A 19,024-nucleotide genomic window follows, 5' to 3' on the forward strand; every position below is an offset into this window, starting at 1 on the left:
AGTCAGTCTTGCAAGGTGTATATGAGATGAGCATTGTTGGGGTGAGTTTGCTAGTGTTCATTTGACATGGTGCTTCTTTGAGACAGTTTTTATTTATTGATTTTTTTTTTATGTTTTATTTTTATATGAGGAAACAAGCCCCCCCCCCACACACTGCCTGATGTAATGGACTTTGCACTCAGTGAACCTTTATCCAGAATTAAAAACTTCAAGGCTGCTCAAGTCCTATATCACATTAAGAAGTGTTGCTGATAATCTGTTCAGCTGAATGGTTCACTGAAAGATACAACCTTTAGTAAACAGAAGCACATACATCCTTTAAAATACCAAGGATTACAATTATCCAAAAATACTTATTCGGGTCCCATAGGTTATTAAATTCTGCCAATACTGATTATAGTGTAATCAAGAATCCTCTAGCAAGGTTCATGCAGGTTCGGGCATTCCTTTCATGACTGACAGGTGTCCCTCTTTTGACCGACAGTACAGGCATGACCTCTTAAAAACAAACACTTGCAACAAAGGCACTGTGGTCATTTGAAGCAATTTATTAATTAATTTGAACATAAATTTATTCATTTTCCATATTTCTGTAGGGCTGATTAGGATTTAGTTGTCCGTAGTTATGTAATATACAGACAATTAGCACAAGTGTATACATATGAGATTCATTTTTTGTAGTTCCGTAAGATTAGTTATGTACATTGTACCATACCTCTCAATTGTCCAGATTATCGCAGAATGTCCAAAGTTTTGTCTCATATTTTTAGCCTGTTCCTCTTAAAATTTATAGTTTTTCTAGCAAATCATTGAGGACTGAAGTCACTAAATCACAGACATTTTGAGTTTCTGACTTTGTTGTTGTTGCGTCTTTCGCCTTTTCCCGGTTAGGGGTCGCCACAGCGGAACTCCGGTCCGCTAATGATTGGTAGTGGATTTTTACACGCAGAGTTGCCCTGACGCACAACCTTCAATGAAGGTACGCCCATTCATGCAAGTCTCCACACAGAAGACGCTCCAGCTGAGAATCGAACAGAACAACGTCTTACTGTGAGGCGACAACGTACCGCAGCACCATGTATACTTCAGGAAATGCATAGTAACACAAAACCTTTTATTACAAATAATTAAGTTTATAAGAACAATATGTAAAATTGTACCCCAATTACTTTTAGCTTTCTCCACATTCCTTGTGTTAAGAGGTATGCTTAACACTGCCATGTAGGCACGGTTTCAACTGCTGTGTAGGTGGGCTTTGCTACTGTGCATATCACGGGATACTAGACTACTCTAAAAACCCACTGTTCTGTCCCTAGTCTCTTTTCAGACAAATGAGATCTGTGAGTAGCTCAAGATACATGCAACCACTCTCTCAGTAAATTTATGTTTTCATGCAACCCCACTTTACAAGATAAGAGCTTTGTATCTTCAGACAGTCCTGTTATTTACTTCTATCTTTTTATCTATATTCCCATTATTTAGATTTCCCTGCAGTATTAAAAAATATAACCTGCTGATCTCAACCTCTTTCTTTAATACTATACATGTTAACTGCTTTTACTCTGCCTTCATTTTGGTTTCTGATCGAAACTATATGCAGTATTTTTCCTGTACCTATTACTTGTGTTATTTCATTAAGCTGCTGTCTGCAGAAGTGCACACATTTGAAGGTCGTGCTTGCCAATGGTTTATACATAGGGATTAAACATTTCACATTTTCTCCTGCCAATTCTTCTTGATATCTCATTATTCTACTTATTTTCTTTTCCTTCCTGTTTTGAACAGCCACCATCCTCTCACTGTTAAAGCATCACATAAAGCAGACATAGGGGGTATACATGATCTAAATAGGTCTTTCACCATCCAACTGTGTAATACTTCACAGAATTCTTATTTTGCAGAAAGTATTGTGTTTCATTTTCAAACAAATTTTCCAAGGATATTAAGAGGGACTGCACACTGTAAAAAGCAGTGCATTAATTACAGCTAAGTGGTAAAAACAGTAATTAGATCATTTTTGTAACGTGGTTTTATGCAATGACTTCCTGTACTCAGACATTTTCAAGTGAAAATTAAACCCGATTGCAATTTCTAGTAAAATTCTTTAACTTTACATTTGAAAATACAGTTGAAGTCTTTAACTTGTCTTTTTACCTAAACACTCATTTTGTAATAGTCATGCTGGGTTTCTCGATGTGCCCCTATTTTACACGGATAGTGGTATTGTATACTAGCAATTATTTTAAGCCCCATTTGGTTTCAGCACTTTTTTTCTTACTATTTAATCAAATGTTTTAATCATGGGGAAGCGGTAATGGAGAAGGGATTTGTCTATAATAAAATAGCAGACTGTATACGGTCAATGTAGTTACTGCAGGTAAATGGTGAAACCAGACAATTACAACATGGGTGGATGCAAAGACTTCTCTTATGTAAAGCTAACAAAAGTCAATTTTCTATTTATGACGTTCTCTACCACAACTATGGGTTTATAAATATGGTGGTGAGTAGGGGAAAATTGGCCAGGGCATCTGAGGAACTCCATTACTCTTTTTGTGAAGTGCTGAGAGAGCCTTGGCATCCACCTGAACGAACAACAGCTTTGGCCGATGGGAACCTCAATTTAACATGTCACCTGAAGGGTGGCATTTTCAGGAGTGTATAAACCTTCTTGCATTGTACTGCAGTATTAGTAATGGGACATTAATCCAAATACATTGGGTATAGAGCCCACAACCTTTACATGATGGATGTGCCTGGACAGCATACAGAGGGAGGGGGGGATTTTTCCCAAGCAGAGAAGGAAGGCTCTATGAATGAGTTCAAGGATACAAGTGGATAGCATGACAATGCTTCACTGTAGCATGCCTAGGAACTCAACAGTAGACAGTGCAGACTTTTGCGATCTAGGAGATCTCAAAACACAGTTACTGCTGTTTCACATTGACATGAATGACTAAGTTGGATTGACAAGAGTGTCAAGATGCCACCCTAATATGTAATTCATTTCACCAAGTAACACTCGCAGATCACTTAAAGGTATTCCTGTGGCAGACACCCTAAAAATCCAGAGGGACTACACAGGGTGAGTGAAGACTGTTGCCTGCTATGTGAAAGGGTGGGATTTCATCATTTCATCACGCCAAAACAAGGACAAGTGGCTTGTAAATGGATGTATAGTGGACTAGATGGCTATTGGACATACCCTTATGTCACGAAAGGAGATACTTCCAGCCCAGTTATCTGGAATTTTGTAAATAATTATATGTCATTTGTGAGTATCAACAGGATTCATATGCTTGTGTTACAAATGTATTAGAACTGTATGTCATACAAGATGGTTTGTATAGACGTGCTGAAGAGGTATTTTACAAAGTGCTGTTTAAAGATGTAACCACAGCGTGCCCTACTGGATTAGAACAGAAGTGTACCTGCACTATTGTAACTGTTTAGATGTATATATTTTAACAATGGAAACTGGAACACAAGAGGTTAACTTCAGAAAAATAGCTGAAAAGAAATTACCTTATGGCCACGTAATAAAAAGGATGTTATCTTTCAGTTTCCGTGCTGTAACAGATAAGGTCTAAAAATAGAAGTTCTCTGTATTGTCTTGAAGTGTTTTATTATTTTATACCTTCCAGAATCTGCCTTAGATCTAAGAAAAGCCCTTGGCTATGTATTTTTACAGGTAGATGCTAAATGCTACATGCTACCAGCGGCATCAGTGGGGGTTTTTCACCTGGGATAGAATCAGATGACAAGAAATGATGTCATTCTGCAAGCTAACCCAGCAGTAATATTCGAGATATTAGCTTGGGAAGTCTCTTAGTGAAACTGTATCATGCATTTTTGTCCTTGACCTGACAACATCAAGATCCACTCACCACATCTGTCTTGCTGCTCTAATTACGTAAGGTACTAGGCAACAGTACAATTCTCTTGGATTCGGTCAGGAATATAGCAAAGCTTAGCTTAGATATTTTTATTTATTTATTTGAGACTGCCCTGCACTGCTGTTTTAAATATTTCCTGTGATTCTGAACTCTTGATATCACTGTACATATATATTTAGTATTGTGTTGTTCTTTTATTATTAAATATATTTAAACATTTAATTGTGGCTGATCTTTGAGAGACATACTTAAGTTTTGGGAATACTTACATATTTATCTGGTGACACTGTATGGGCCACACCCAACAGCCTTGTTCTTGGTCAAACAACCATTTGTACTGATGGTAACATTACACAGTTAAAAACTGGACACCCTTTATTAAGGGCCTTAAAGTACCTGATAAAGAGTTGGCTGGTGGCAGTAATAACTATCTTATAATACGGGCAGAAGGGGGGCATAGCTAGTAAACCTGTGTCAGCCTTTCCCAAGTGTGTGTGTGTGTACAACAAATCTCCAAGAGTGTGCGTGTGTCAGCTACTTGGTCAGGGAATGAAGCACTGGTTGGACAGAGAGGGTGCTGGAGGTCTTGGCTTGGCCACTCAGCTGAGATCTCAATTATATTGCTGTGCCCGTGGGGAGTCTTATTGGGCATCTGGAGAAAGAGGCAGAAACCAGCCCCGCACTGACTGTGGTCTCTGTATGCTCTTAAGTGAAACTGCACTTGATGCAGAGAGCTGTATCTGGAAATACTGTGTACTTGTCATCCTCCCAGTGTACGTCCCCCACTGGTGCTAGTGGTGAGGATTGAAGCTCCTTGATCACTGGGCCAGTGGTGGGGTATTAGACCTCATTTAAAATAAATAAATCAGCGTTAGACGTATAGTACCATACCAACTGATGAAGCTCACAAAAACTCTTCTGTAGCAGACAGAGACAATGAAAAGGAAGAAGAGCACAATACAGTATGATCAGAAAAGGCATTCATATTAGAGAATATCTGCAGTTTCAAAACCACAGATGGTGGTAATCTTGGGATTAACATCCCCCTAAAACAGAGCAAGGACATAACACATGGTCTTATAACAAGTATCGCAATGATAAAAATAATTTTGATCCTGACATAATGACACGTGGTATTTTATTAGGGAATCGCAATAATGCAGCACAGACTATAAGTATGTTATACTACAGTTTTCAATGTCTGCTATCACGTCCCACTTTATGCAGGACAGTCCCCATCTGAGCATTTGGGTCCTGTGAAAAAACATAAAAAATGGAAAATGTTCAGAGGTTGTTTAAAACAAAAATCTTTCCATCAACAGAGGTGTAAAACTATTTAAAACACAAATATTTTACAAAATAGCACAAACAAAACAAATTCTATAAAAAATTAGCTTTTATTTTGGCAATAAACTTGGACTCCAGTCCTTTGCACTAGCTGCAGTTGTCTGCCCGTCCTGCAAACTCTCTCTCTATATATGTATATGAGAGAGAGAGAGAGAGAGAGAGAGAGATACTTTAGGTGCATAGAGCATACCTCTCAATCTCTTAGTGCAAGAAATGTGGACAAAGCCTGATAAAATGTGTGTGTGTGTGTGGGGGGGGGGGGGGGGCAAAGATCCAAAAATAGGGACATTTCTTTTTTTAAATATTGCTCTTATAAACTTAGAAATTTTTGAAGTACCAGGGTTTGTTTTAACATACATTTTCTAAAGGATCTGAAGTCAAACTTAAATGTATGTCATTATTCAGTGACATAAATTCTCAAATCATCCCAGCAATTTGCCAGAAAACCACAAATTTTAGGAGGAACAGATGAAAAATATGAGCCAAACATCTGGACATTCTGTGAAACTCTGGAGAGTTGAGAGGTATGATAGAGAGGTGGCAACCCTACAGTGACATGGTGTAATGTTGTGAACTATAGTATATGAAATAATGTAATAGCATATATACAAGAAAATATCATTTATATTCTGTTGATTTGCCATGGTGGACAAGGCATGAGAATGCAGTAGTAAACAGGATAGAATAGCAGTTCTGTCATCATGAGTAAGTTGGAATGTTTAGTTTGAATAGCACCATATAGGACTAATGTTCATCAGACTGGGACTGAGATTCTCATCATGCATAACAAACTGTTAACATTATGACAACGGCCTACCCAGTATTATTTCAGTTATTTGTTTACAGATCAACAGTGGAACCAGACACAAATGCATACAGTTGTAAGAAAGAGAAAGCAATGTGTTGAACAGCATATCGTACAATGCTACAGCACGTATACAAGGAAATGCACTTGACTAGTAGAAACAAGTCAGCAGAAAATAAAATATGAAATTAAAAGGAACATACGAGTGTGTCTACTAATGTATGAACTTTGCATCACTTGTGTTTCTACAGAACTAGAAGCAGTCAGGTCATAAATTCTTGAAACTTGCATCATTTAGATGATTTCTACAGAGCTAGTTGCAGTTTGTGTCCTTCGGCTTTTCCCGGTTAGGGGTCGCCACAGCGGAACTCCGGTCTGCTAATGATTGGCAGTAGAGTTTTACGTGCTGGCTTGCCGGGCCTAACGCACAACCTTCAACGAAGGAATGCCCATTCACGCATGTCGCCACACAGAAGACGCTCTGAGAATCGAACTGGCAACAACTGTGAGGCGACAATGCTACCGCAGCACCACCAATGTCATAAAATCATTGTGATTGGCTAGCATTCACAAATTAGTACAAAATACACTGAAATAAAATGAACAGAAAACTGTTTGCCGATATGTAGATTTGCATTGCTCATATACTTTTTTGCAAGATAGTAGCAAGTCAAGTCATAAAATTCTCGAAAGGCTACTTTTCTCAAAGAATAAAAAGCACAGGTGAAACTAATGAATGACTCGGCGAGAGCTATTGCGAGTACAACTGTAATTTGAGATGGAATCTGGATAAGACCTTTGAAATTTCCTGTAAGCACCCCTCCCCCAACCCCCATGGCTAAAGCTGGGGCAGGTTCAGAAAAATTAGACTGAAAATGTAAACAAAGACCAGAATCAAAACAAAAAATCCATGGGACTGTCCCTTTATCAAAAAAATAAATAAATAAAAATTCCAAACCCTTCAAGCTACCTCACCTACAGAATGTAGGCACATATGCTGTGACCGAGACTTGGTTTAAAGTAGTAGTAAGGACTCCACCAGTGCAAGGCTACAGTGCCTACCACAAACTTAGATGAAGAACAGCACAGACTGCAGCCAAAGGTGCAGGTGTCTCAATCTACGTTCTCAACAAACACCTCCAGGTTGGTTAAATAGGATGATACAAAGGAACCCATCCACATGCAAGTCACTATAGAAAGCTACTAGGCTATTGGTCCCGAGGCCCTTATAAGCCTAGCCCATGTTTAGGCAAGTCAGCACCCAATGTCTCCGTCTAGCAGGGACACTGGTGAAATCCCCGGATGTATTTTCTCTTTCCCATCTAGTTATCCAGGTTGCGCTTAAAAAGGGGTAAAGAGGTACTCTGCTTGATGTGGAGAGGGAGTCTATTCCACAGATGGGGAAGAGTCTTTCTGTCCCGCCAACAAGTCCTATTGATGTCACAGACCAGGTTTGCCTGCACGTGCGGGTTACTCGAGTGCAGCTTGACTTGCAGATATGCAGCAGTCCCATCAAGGTGGGGTCCGAGATTGCCTCATATGCCAGAGAGATCACGTCTAAAAAGTCTGTATGAAACTGAGTAGAGGGATAGGGCTTTTAGTCTATCTGTAAGGTCCATCACCACATCATGGATAGCTACATGCCTCATAGAGCCTTATGATTCTTACCTAAAATCTACTAGAGCTCCTCACCATTCAACCAAAACCCTCTTCATGGTGACTATAGACTGTGAAACTTACACTGCTTCAAACTCAAAAGGCACAATGCATCCTGGACTTTATTAACACAAACTCTTGCACAGGCAGTACACACTCAAACCAGGGAATCAAACATACAGGATGTGATACACACCAAAATGAGGAAGCACTGCACCCATCCCCTCTTCATGTCTTCACTAGTGAGGTTGGATCACAAAGCTGTCTTCTTCATAGGTTCATAGGTTGGTACTAAGCTATCAGCCCTAGGGCCTATAAAAGCCTAGCCATAACAATTCCCTGGCTATTTCTTCCCACATTATTTACTTTCCTGGACCCCTGTCTAGCAGGGCGACTGACGTGATCCCTGGGGTGAATTTCCTTTCTCCCATCCAATCGTCAAGGTTCCTCTTGAAGAGGTCCAAAGAGGCACTCTGCTTGACATGTATGGGCAATCTATTCCAGAGTCTGGGGAGTCTCTGGGTCAGGAACCTATCCCTCCAGCATGTTTTGTTTATTGTGATGACAAGGTTTAGATCCCTGGAGCATTTCTTTAAATGTAGCATGTCCAACAGCTCTGGGTTTGACATGGCCTTGTATGTTAAGCAGAGATCGCGTCCGAGTAGACGATATGCGACAGAGTATAGCTGGATTTTTTTTAAGGCGGTCAGCGTAGGGCATCTGCTTTAGGCCTGTGATTCTTTTAGTGAGGTATTTCTGAGGCCTTTCCAGTTGTTGCAGATGTCTTGAGAGGTACATACCAAATGGGGCGTTGTATTCTATAATGGGTCTAATGAGGGATGAGTACAGTGGGACAAAGACCTCCTTTTTTCTGGATGAAAAGCCCTTCGTGATGAGGTGTGCCACATAGAAGGATTTCCTGACGGTTGTGGCGATGTGGTTATCGAAGGTGAGACCACTGTCCACCTGTGTCCCTAAGTCTCTTATCACACTTTCTGTGTTTAGTGTACTGCCACCTATATGGTAATTCATGGATACATGTTTTTTCCCAAAGGGGATAACAATACATGTCTTGGCATTGAGCTTGAGCCCATGGCTCTGGCACCAAGCATCTGTTTCTGTAAGGCCCTTTTGTAGAGTATCCACATCATTTGGGGATTCAATAATGGCTCCCAGTTTGCAGTCATCTGCAAACTTTGTTAGCCAGTCTTTCTTAGTGTTGACCTGTACTTCAGAGAAGTAGATGCCAAACAAGAGCGGCCCCAGGACTGAACCCTGAGGTACTCCACTTGTCACTTGTCTGGAGCTGGATTTGGAGTCGGCTACTTTTACAGTGTGGGTTCTATCAGTAAGCCATTTAGCAACCGATTGGGCGACATAGGGATTAATGCCCAACTTGGTAAGTTTATCTATGATTCCAGAGTGGGGGATGGTGTCAAAGGCCTTGGCAAGGTCTAAATAGGCTGTGTGGACCACCTTACCCTTGTCCATGGCTCTGGAGACTGATTCAAAGAAGTCAATCAGGTTCAGGAGACAAGATCGGCCCTTCACAAACCCAAACTGGGTGGGGTCCAGTGTTTGAAGGTTGCCAATGTCTTTGTTTATAAGTTCCATGATAATACGCTCCATGGCCTTGCAGATAAGGCTTGTCAGACTGATGGGACGGTAGTTTCCGGGATCCAAGGTGGATCCCCCCTTGTGGATTGGGATAACTGTAGCTCTGTGCCACTCAGTGGGCACGAAACCTGAGGTGAGGCTATGATAAAACATGACACTTAGGTGAGGTGCCAGTTCATATTGTAGTTCATGTAGTACACAGCCCGGGATGTCATCTGGTCCCATGGATGCTGTATTCTTGGCTTTAGAGAGTGCGTTTTGTACCTGTGTGGCCGTTATTACTGGAATTTGGCAATCTTCCGGTATTGAGATGGGCCATTTAGGGGTGAGAGGGGTGAAGTTGGCACTGAATCGATCTGCCAGGATATTGGCAATATCCTTCGGATAAGTATATTTAATGCCATTCTGTTTTAGCTCAGAGCAGATCTGAGCATTGCCATTTAGATTCTTGACATAGTTATAGAATGCTTTGTGGTTGTCTTTGGAATCTTTGGCAATTTTATTTTCGTAACTAGCTTTGGAGGATTTTATGAGGCATCTCAGTTTCTTACTGAGGCTAGTAAGGGAGTTTTTTGCATCCTGGGATTTTCCTCTTTTCTGGAAAAGTTTCTTCCTTTTGTTGTAAAGTTTGTTTATGGCAGGGGACCACCAGATTGGCTTCCTTTTTTTGGATGAGAGCATTTTGGTTCTATTTGGGATGGCACGATTCATGCATGAGTGGATGTGCTCGTACAGTGCCTTGGAGAAGTTTTTTATGGTGGTTTCTTTACTGGGGGGTGGGGGTGGGATGTGGATGTTAAGGGTGATTAGCTTATGGTCAGACCTGACTAACGAGGGGGTGATCATAGGTATGGAGCATTGATTTCCCATGTTGGTAATGACCAGGTCTAGGATATTGGAGCCCCTGGTGGGACTATGGATTAGTTGATCCAGGGCGTTGGAATTTATGAATTCCAAGAACCGTTTACTTTGAAGTAAAAAATCAACCCGTAAAACCTAGCTAAACCAGTAACAGTCAAGAACTATTTTAAAGCAAACTACATCCTATTAAGTGACATTTTCAAAATACAAGGCTCACTAACACAGAGATCACATCTACCTATACAGAATAGCTGCATACAGGCTGCTGTACATACCAGAACTAAAACAAAACACTAAAACACAACATATAACAAAAAATAAATAATATCTTTCGGCTTTTCCAAGTTAAGGGTCGCCACAGCAAAGGCATGCCCCATTTAAGCATGTGGGTGTGTTGTGCATTTGATAATGACAGAATTCACTTGTGTAGAGATCTTTTCCTTATTTGAGACACTATTTTAGCAGCAGTTTGAGCTGCAGTCATCTTTAATATGCCAAGAATTTGATTAAATGTGCCGTGGACTACATTACAATGATTTCAGCTGGAGCAAACTTCTCCTGGTATTCATGTGTGGTCAGTCTGAGATTTTGCCTGCCTGTTCGCTTGCTAAAACCAAGAGGACATTAAATGTGAACTTGACTAGATCTGTTTTTTTTTTTTTTTTTATTATTATTTTCGTCCTACTCAACTTGTGTGTGGAGTCAACAAATATTTTGTTTGGTAATTAAACACGATTGTTTCCAAGAGTAAAAATCTAGATTGAGCAGTTCATAACTTCCATAGCGGTGTGGGACTGCACCGCTGACTGTTGCTATTGCTGTGGGTGATGTACATATCCCTAGTCTTGGAAGACACACACATTGGGGGTGAGTTCTTAGCATCTTTGCATCAGTCTCCTTTAGTAGAGACTGTGCTATTCTATGCCCAGAAGTAATGGGTGTTTAATGCTAATTTTGGAAGTGTGTTAAACGAGTTGGATAACCAGAACTCCTCGTTTACTTTTAAAGTAAAGTAGACCTAGATGACTCCATGTCTTTTTAAAGACATCTTGAGGTTTGGGAGGTTCAGCATTAACTGGTATTTCAGCATTAACTGGTAACTCCGGCCCACTAATGATTGGTAGTCGATTTTTACGGTGCCAAGTTGCCAGCCCGACGCCCAACCTTCAAAGAAGGGAAATCCATTCACACACACACCCCTACCTGCATGTCTTTAAAAACATAACTCGACCACAGGGAGGACATGTGGACTCCATACAGAAGGCTCTCCAGCAGAGAATCGAATGGGAGAACCTCTTGCTGTGAGGCGACAATGCTAACAGTGGTGCTGTGAGGCAACAATGCTAACCGCTGCACCACTGTGGCCTATAACAAACAAAACACACTCGTGTACAAAATCCCTTAAAAAACAAGTGCTCTCTATGAGCAATTCCCTTAAAGACAAGTGCTCTCCTATGTTGTTCTTTCGACTTTTCCTGGTTAGGGGTCGCCACAGCGGAACTCCGGTCCACTAATGATTGGCAGTAGACTTCTATGGTGCCGAGGTGCCAGCTCGACGCCCAAACTTCAACGAAGGCATGTCCATTTACGCACGTCTTTTGAACGCCACTCGAACGCAGGGAGGACATGCAGACTCCATACAGAAGGTACTCCAGCCAAAAATCGAACGGGAGAACCTCTTGCTGTGAGGTAACAACGCTATCGCTGCACCACCGCGGCTTCCCACAAATGCTCTCTTATACAACTAAAAAAAGAAATCTCAAGTCCAACAAGGCCAACTACAAGTTCAGGATAGTCTCACAGGCTAATGACAATCACAAGGCTTTTTTCAGCTATAACCAGAACCTTAAAAAGGTATCAGATAGCAGTGTGCTGAAACAGTGGTGAACAGTGCCACCTTCCCGATCAGGGTGATGTAGCAAACCTACTGCTTTATAAATTCAACTAAAACTTCATTCCAGTGTAACTCCTCTGGGTGAAATCCCCTCCAACATATTTCCCCAAATTATTAGAAGGGACCATGTGCTGGCAGCACTCGTTAAAGCAAAGAACACTGACTCTGTGGGTCCCAACATTCCCGGTTGCCTCCTGAACAGTCTAAAACATGACCTATCAGGACAACTTGAGGCACATTGCAACTACAGCCTTTAAACACGCTACGCTCCAAGTGAATGGAGGACCCTAACAGTTACTTCCCTCCACTAAGACAGACCATCAACTGATCCAGAGAACTACAGTCTAATGAGCCTAATGAAACAAATCACCATGGAAATGATAAACAAGGAAAATGGCAACTTACAGACTCTGGACCCATCCTAATTTAGCTTTGTTAAAGAAAGGTCATACCTATTTAACCTGATAAGACTTCTTTGAGAGAAATACCAAGGCAATAGACAAGGGTAAAACACTGCATACTGTGTATCTTGCCTAGACCAAGGCATTCAATACATTACCCCACTCAGGCACTGTTGACAAGTTCTCAGAGTCAGACATAAATCCCTACATAATTCATTGGATTGCAGGCTGACTCACAGACAGGACCCAAGAAGCCTGTATCGATGAGAGCACTTCAACAGACTGGTCACTAGTGGAGTACCCAGGGTCTTTGTGCTGGGCCTGCTCAAGTTTGGCATCTACTTCTCGGAAGCCATAGTTAACATTCAAGGCCTAGAGCTCACCATGTTTGCAGAGGACTGTAAATTGGAACTACAGATTCCCCCTCAAGACACCAACATCTTGCAAGAACATTTAACACAGATAAATGTGTGGTACCAAAATCATGGCCTAAATCTCAATGCCAAAAATGTATTAGAATGCCCCTTGGAAAACTGTCAGCCCAATGTAATTACTCTATCAATAAAAGCAGCTCTAAGAGAGACAACCCAGTAGTAAGGGATCTAAGAACATATATAGACAGCAATCTGGCCTTTGATCAATATGTAGCCAAGACAACCATCTTATAGGTAGAGTATGGCATCCAGGTCCAAGCAAGTTATAGTCCCACTGTACTCACCCCTCATTAGACCTATCATTGAATACAATGCCCCCTTTGGCATGTATCTACCTAGACACTTGCAACATTTGGAGCACCCACAAAGGTTTCTCACCAGGAAGATTCAGGGCATGAATACCCTGTCCTACACTAATCGCCTAAAGGGTCAGTCTCCTACAGACTGCTGACAGGGGATATTTGCCTGGCTTACAGAGCTTCCTCATACCCAACCCTGGATTTGTTGCCCATGCACAAAACACCACCAGAAACACTAGATCCAGAAATCTGAGTTTCGTTTGTGACAAACGAAACTTGCAGAACACACGTGTATCCCAAAGAATCCCCATGTTACGGGATAGGGTCTGCTCTCTGTTTTACATGGATAGTTTCCCCAGCCATGTAAAAAACAGAGTTAATCTCTTACACTATTCCCATCCAGTTGTCAAAGTTTAATTTGACACCATAAATGTACACCCAAACTAGGCCCCTCATGGAGAGAGGCCATCAATAAGTATTATCCTAACACGCCCCCTAAAAAATCCCTTAGTTACCAGAGTGCGCTAAGCTTGAAAGGGCCTTTGTGGTCATTAGCCTAGTAACAACATATGAAAAGCCAGGGGACTGCTGCCTGGAAACATTTTTGCAGCTTTATCATTAACCACGTACTCATACTGTCTTACTTCAAAAATAACATGCCGAAAAGTGTTCAGGAACCATTTTTTTAAAAGCTGCAATAAGGTTTCAAGAATGGGAGGTGTGCATCTGTGTGGGTGGGGGGTACTTTCAGTTGATAACAATTTAAGTTATACCAAAGGTGTTTTTGTGCCATGTAAGAGAACACTCTTAAGTGATTAATTTAAATGTGACAAAGGTACCTAGCTGAGTTTCATGACATACACCTAAGGCATGCAAGTATGGAAATTGAAGGCCTTTTTCATCTCACTAAAATTTCTCTGAAATTAGTCAACTCTACTTCCTTTCTCTCCCTCAGGTGCATTATAATCAAGTTTTAAGTTGCTGCTAAATTAAATCATGCAAGCATTTACACAAAATTAGAAACTACTAATCCCATGGTACAGTGTTAAGTTTCTGTCAAACTATATCAGGTCATCATTTATACTAAAACAAATAAAATACAAAACATGCTATTTTTTGAGGAGAGTGTCAAACTTCTGGACTTTCTTAAAGAGTTCCATACAGAACAGATTACGTAGCTAGCAACCATAACTAACACTGGACTGTACTTCCTTGTACAAGTTCATCGCTTCCCATGTATCCATCTTATGGTACTAGCCTTGTAATCTACAAGATAACTACAAACAAGTTTTGGATTATAAATTACTCCAATCCAGTACACAGTAAAGATTGCAGATATAGTGAAAATACTTATATGCATACTTGGTAATGTACACTGTAACCCATTTCAAATAATGTCTTACTGGAATTCTGTATAGTCTCATTTTATTGACTATACTGATGTAGAATGACTGCATACACATCAGGAAGAAAACCCCTACCGACCAAAACTTGCATAGTTCCAATTTGTAACGTATTTCAATTTGCCATTGTATAACATTAAGCACCCACACAGTACTTCATGGAGAAAGAAATGAAAACATTGCCATCTCATAGAGCTGTGAAACATCCACCCTTGAAATGACCAGCAGCTCTAACTGCTTAACATATTTAATTATATTTAAAGCTACTGAATTTAATACTTCACACTGAATCCTGATTAGAACTACAAAGCTACATAAGGCAGCTCAAGTGCAGAAAGCAACGCTCTCCTTTGTGAGGTATCAGATAATATGCAGCATACAAATAAATAAATAAAATAAAAAATGCAAGTTTCCTCACGCATACAGCTGCAGGCTGGTAATAGAGTAAAATTCTGATCCAAAACCTAGAAATCAGACCACAAGGCAGGCTAACCTGTTACTTCTCAAGGAAAGTCTACCCTAAAGCAAAGCATGCCTTTAACCAAGCAAGTTGCCTCCAAAGAACAAAGTTGCTTATAATTCTAACTACTAGAAAGTCTCTCCCATTTTACTACAGACAGCTTAAAGGGACAAGTTGCCAAAATTAGTGAACCTCAGAAATACTACAGTAGTAAGCTTACTCCGTAACACAAATGTTGCAACCCCAAAACAATCAACCAAGGCAATCATGCACAAGAGGATGGGAGTGAGCAGCTAATGTCACCTGAAGGCAGCCTAGTACCCTGCATGTCTAGCTCCTAGAGACATAGCACACATCGTACAGGAATTGGGTTGATGCATCAGTACCCACCAAGTTGTGCACAGCACGACAGCCATATCAAGCAGAAGTGCAATATTATGAGCATGCCAAAAACAGGTGCTGTAGTAGCTTTATGGGTATTGTATTGCTGCAAACACCAGTCTGTAAGCCAGAAGAAAATGTTACCCCTCATGGCCTTCCTACAGAGAAGCTCATCCCCGAAACATAGATGCATTACAGGAAAACAAATTGGCAATCAGACGGAAGGGGTGTGATGGCTGGCAGATGCAAAAGGCAAATAAAATTAACTAGAAAAAAGTATTATAGTACTGAATGTATCTCAGGAAAGCAAGTACATCCACATTTAAAAAATACATAAAAAGAAGAATAAAGAATGGAATAGATAGCTAAAGGAAAACAAAATAATTTCATACTATATAGACACGAGAAAAAATATGTAAGCTGCGATTTTACGAATTTGGCTGCAGATAACTGCAGGGAGGACACATCAGCTCAGTGTCACACACATATATTATATATATATATATATATATATATATATATATATATATATATATTACACATTCACTATATACAGTCATACACACACGTCTGTACGCACACTATTATACACATACAAATATACATGTTTATATACATACCATAACTTTTAATAATAATTCCAAACCAAGCCAAAAATAATTGATGGACAAAAGTCCCAACAATCAGGGACAGATTTTAAAGAATAGCTATTCGGAGTGTCTCTTGCAAGCACCTAAAACAAGGCTTCAGTGCTCTAATCACTCCTTTCCCATCCCCAAGTTCTGAAAGGATCTTCCCTCAAATTTTAAACAATTCTCTATCTGTTCCTCCTTTTACAAGCTGCTTGTAAATGCTCTGCGTCAGATCACATAACCTAGTCTAGTTAATCTCCATACTGTCTTATAATTTTCACTGTAGTATCTCTTTTCTAACCTCCTAACAAGTCTGTACTTTGCTATAAAAAGTGTAAATAATGGTTTCTGTTGATTTCATAACTCTCAAGTCTACCTCAATAACCTCATTAAGGGGAACATTCCTCATTTGAGGTCTTAAAAAGTTCGTGTTCCTCAAAGTTCCACACTGAAAGCATCTGTCACAAATTCAGTGATGAGAATTTTTTTACCGGATATCCATGATACAGACAACAATCATATTAACTTGTCAAGTAAAAAATCGCACATTTTGCCTATTTGTACCACATAAGACTAAATGTTCTTCATTTTGGAGATGGAAGGTTGAGAGCTATGGTTGACCACCTTCTTAAATAATTTTTTTCCTATTACACATTAACTAATATGTTGTTTTCAGTATGTTTTCATTGTATAAATATCCTTATTTTTCCACTCAATCTGAGCTGAAACTGAGATCGGTCCAATGGCATCAGTGTTCGACCCCAGTTAAACAAAAATGAAATAAATATTGCTCGTGTCAACTTAAGACAGTTGTTATAACAACATTTTCATTGGCATGCATCATCTGAAGGAAACGAAGTTTGAAACTCAATGTCCGTCTTGACTTAGTGACTCCAAACCTCAACAGCATGCAAGAAAACCATTACATAAACACACCAAAACAAAAAAAGGCAAAACGTTGAGTTTTAAGGCGTGTGTGTGTGTGTGTGTGTGTGTGTGTGTGTGTGTGTGGTGGGGGTTGTAAAAAAAGGGTCTGAATTGGAAAACAACCAATTAGACTGTGACTCTACTTGTTTTACTTATCTACACTCAGCGGTGCTACTCATACGGGGGAAATATGCCCACAAATGACTACTTATTTCAAATTAATATACTGGTCGACACAAGTGTCAGTGCACAACAAATATTCCCACTGACTTCACATTTTCACATATTTTCTATCAAACATTTGAACTCGCCGGTGCTGGTACTACAGACACACACCCCCCACACAAACACCCATTACGATTTGTCGACAGGTACTCTCAGTTCCGCCCCCGTAACCTGCCTGACAAAAACACACGCTGTAAGACACTAAACTAGTTGGATGCATACAAAAATAGAAATCCTGAAGTTGTCAACCAACAGTGCTGCAAAGCTAGGACTTATACAATCACATGCAATTCAGCAAATACCCAGTTAGTCTCGTGTGTTTTCTGTAAGTATAAGCCCCTACCTACTTTCGAGCGGGCCTATTACTACTTACACACTCAGACTCCTCATCACATTTAATGTGCTCTGGTTCCGGTCTCCGGTAAGCCCTGCTACTGCTGCTAGACCGTACACTACCCGGACAGTCTTCAGTACCGGAGCCTGCACTATCCACGCTAGAGCCCGACTTAACGTCTTCTTCGCTGTCCTGAGAAGCTCGCTTCCGCCGTCTATCAGCCATCTTCAGAAGTGAGATTACAATACGTTTGCATTTGCAGGGGCTTTTGGGTAATATAGGCTGCCGTAGATGTTCTAACTAGTATGTATATTCATCGTTTACTATTTTTGTTAGATGCTGTAGGTTAGAGTAAATTGATGCTACTGGCAGTGTACATCCTAGATTTCCAAAGGACCAGAATTTGTTACGAAAAGTCGAGATTCTTGGGAAAATGCCAGAGTCGCTTAGTTTAAGTTTCACCAATTTTCTGCTATACAGTGAGTTTCTATTTTGTAGCTCTTAAAACTGCTAGAAGTAACCATTACCGCCGGGAACTTCATTTTGGTAATATCACTACAAACGGCTGTTGTTGGAATTCGTACAAACATAGTTTTCGCCACTTTCTACATCCAGAATTAGGGACAAAACAAAAATAATCAGGAAAAAAAGCTACGTATTACTGACAATGTTTGAATACTGGTACTATTAACTTAGAAAGTTGATAGAAAAAAAAAGTGATCGCGAATTAACACATTATTTTCTGAAGTAAAAAAAGCCAGTAACTGTAATGATCATCAATGTTTTCCCTTTGGATGACAATAAGCATGCACATCATTTAATAAACCACATCACACGTCTGCTTGGAAGTAATGTCCGCAGACTTGTTATGTATTATGCTAATCGGATCAAATTAGGTATCAAATCAGTGCCAGATGTACCGTTCAACCACTTAGTACAAGAAATGTCGACAAAGCCTAAAATAATGGAGGTCAAAGGCTCAAAAATAGGGACAGATTTTATATTTTGTTCTTACAAATTTAGGAAGTTGTTAGAATTTGTATTGGTTTTCCGAAGGATATAAGGTCTGAAACTCGAATATACATCCTTATTTAGTGACTTCAATTCTCAGTGATTTGCCAGAAAAACACACATTTTTATGAGGCACAGAGTTAAAATATGAGGCAAAAATCTGGATAGTTGACTGCTGTGGTGCCAGATCAGAATCAATGCCAGTTAGACCAACTTAATGTGAACCAAGAATATTCGGATGTGCACAAAGGTAAGAACTTGAAAGCAAGGAAGATCAAACAGGCCATACCATACCATCGCATTCCCTGTAAATGCTCAACCAACACCAATAGCTGAAAGGATCTACAACCAAACACTGACAGTCGCTGTCACCATTCGGCTAGATACCAGTAGCTGAAAGGGGTTTGCCACATCAGCTGTCCCACCAGGGTTCGCTAGACT

At 40.2% G+C, this 19,024-nt stretch overlaps 1 protein-coding gene across 1 annotated transcript in view; it reads right to left on the minus strand.

Annotated features, from left to right (window-relative positions):
- CASC3 (CASC3 exon junction complex subunit) overlaps positions 1–17,832 on the minus strand; it is a 1,214,789-nt gene extending 1,196,957 nt beyond the window's left edge. The window contains exon 1 of the mRNA XM_044054937.1: positions 17,612–17,832. Coding sequence (XP_043910872.1) covers positions 17,612–17,797 — 186 coding nt within the window. The 5' untranslated portion in view covers positions 17,798–17,832. The remainder of the gene's footprint in view (positions 1–17,611) is intronic.
- Positions 17,833–19,024: the final 1,192 nt, after the last annotated feature.

This window comes from Protopterus annectens, chromosome 13.part0 (genome assembly GCF_019279795.1).
Source record: "Protopterus annectens isolate FY-2018-M chromosome 13.part0, PAN1.0, whole genome shotgun sequence".
Classification (NCBI taxonomy): Eukaryota; Metazoa; Chordata; order Ceratodontiformes; family Protopteridae; genus Protopterus; species Protopterus annectens.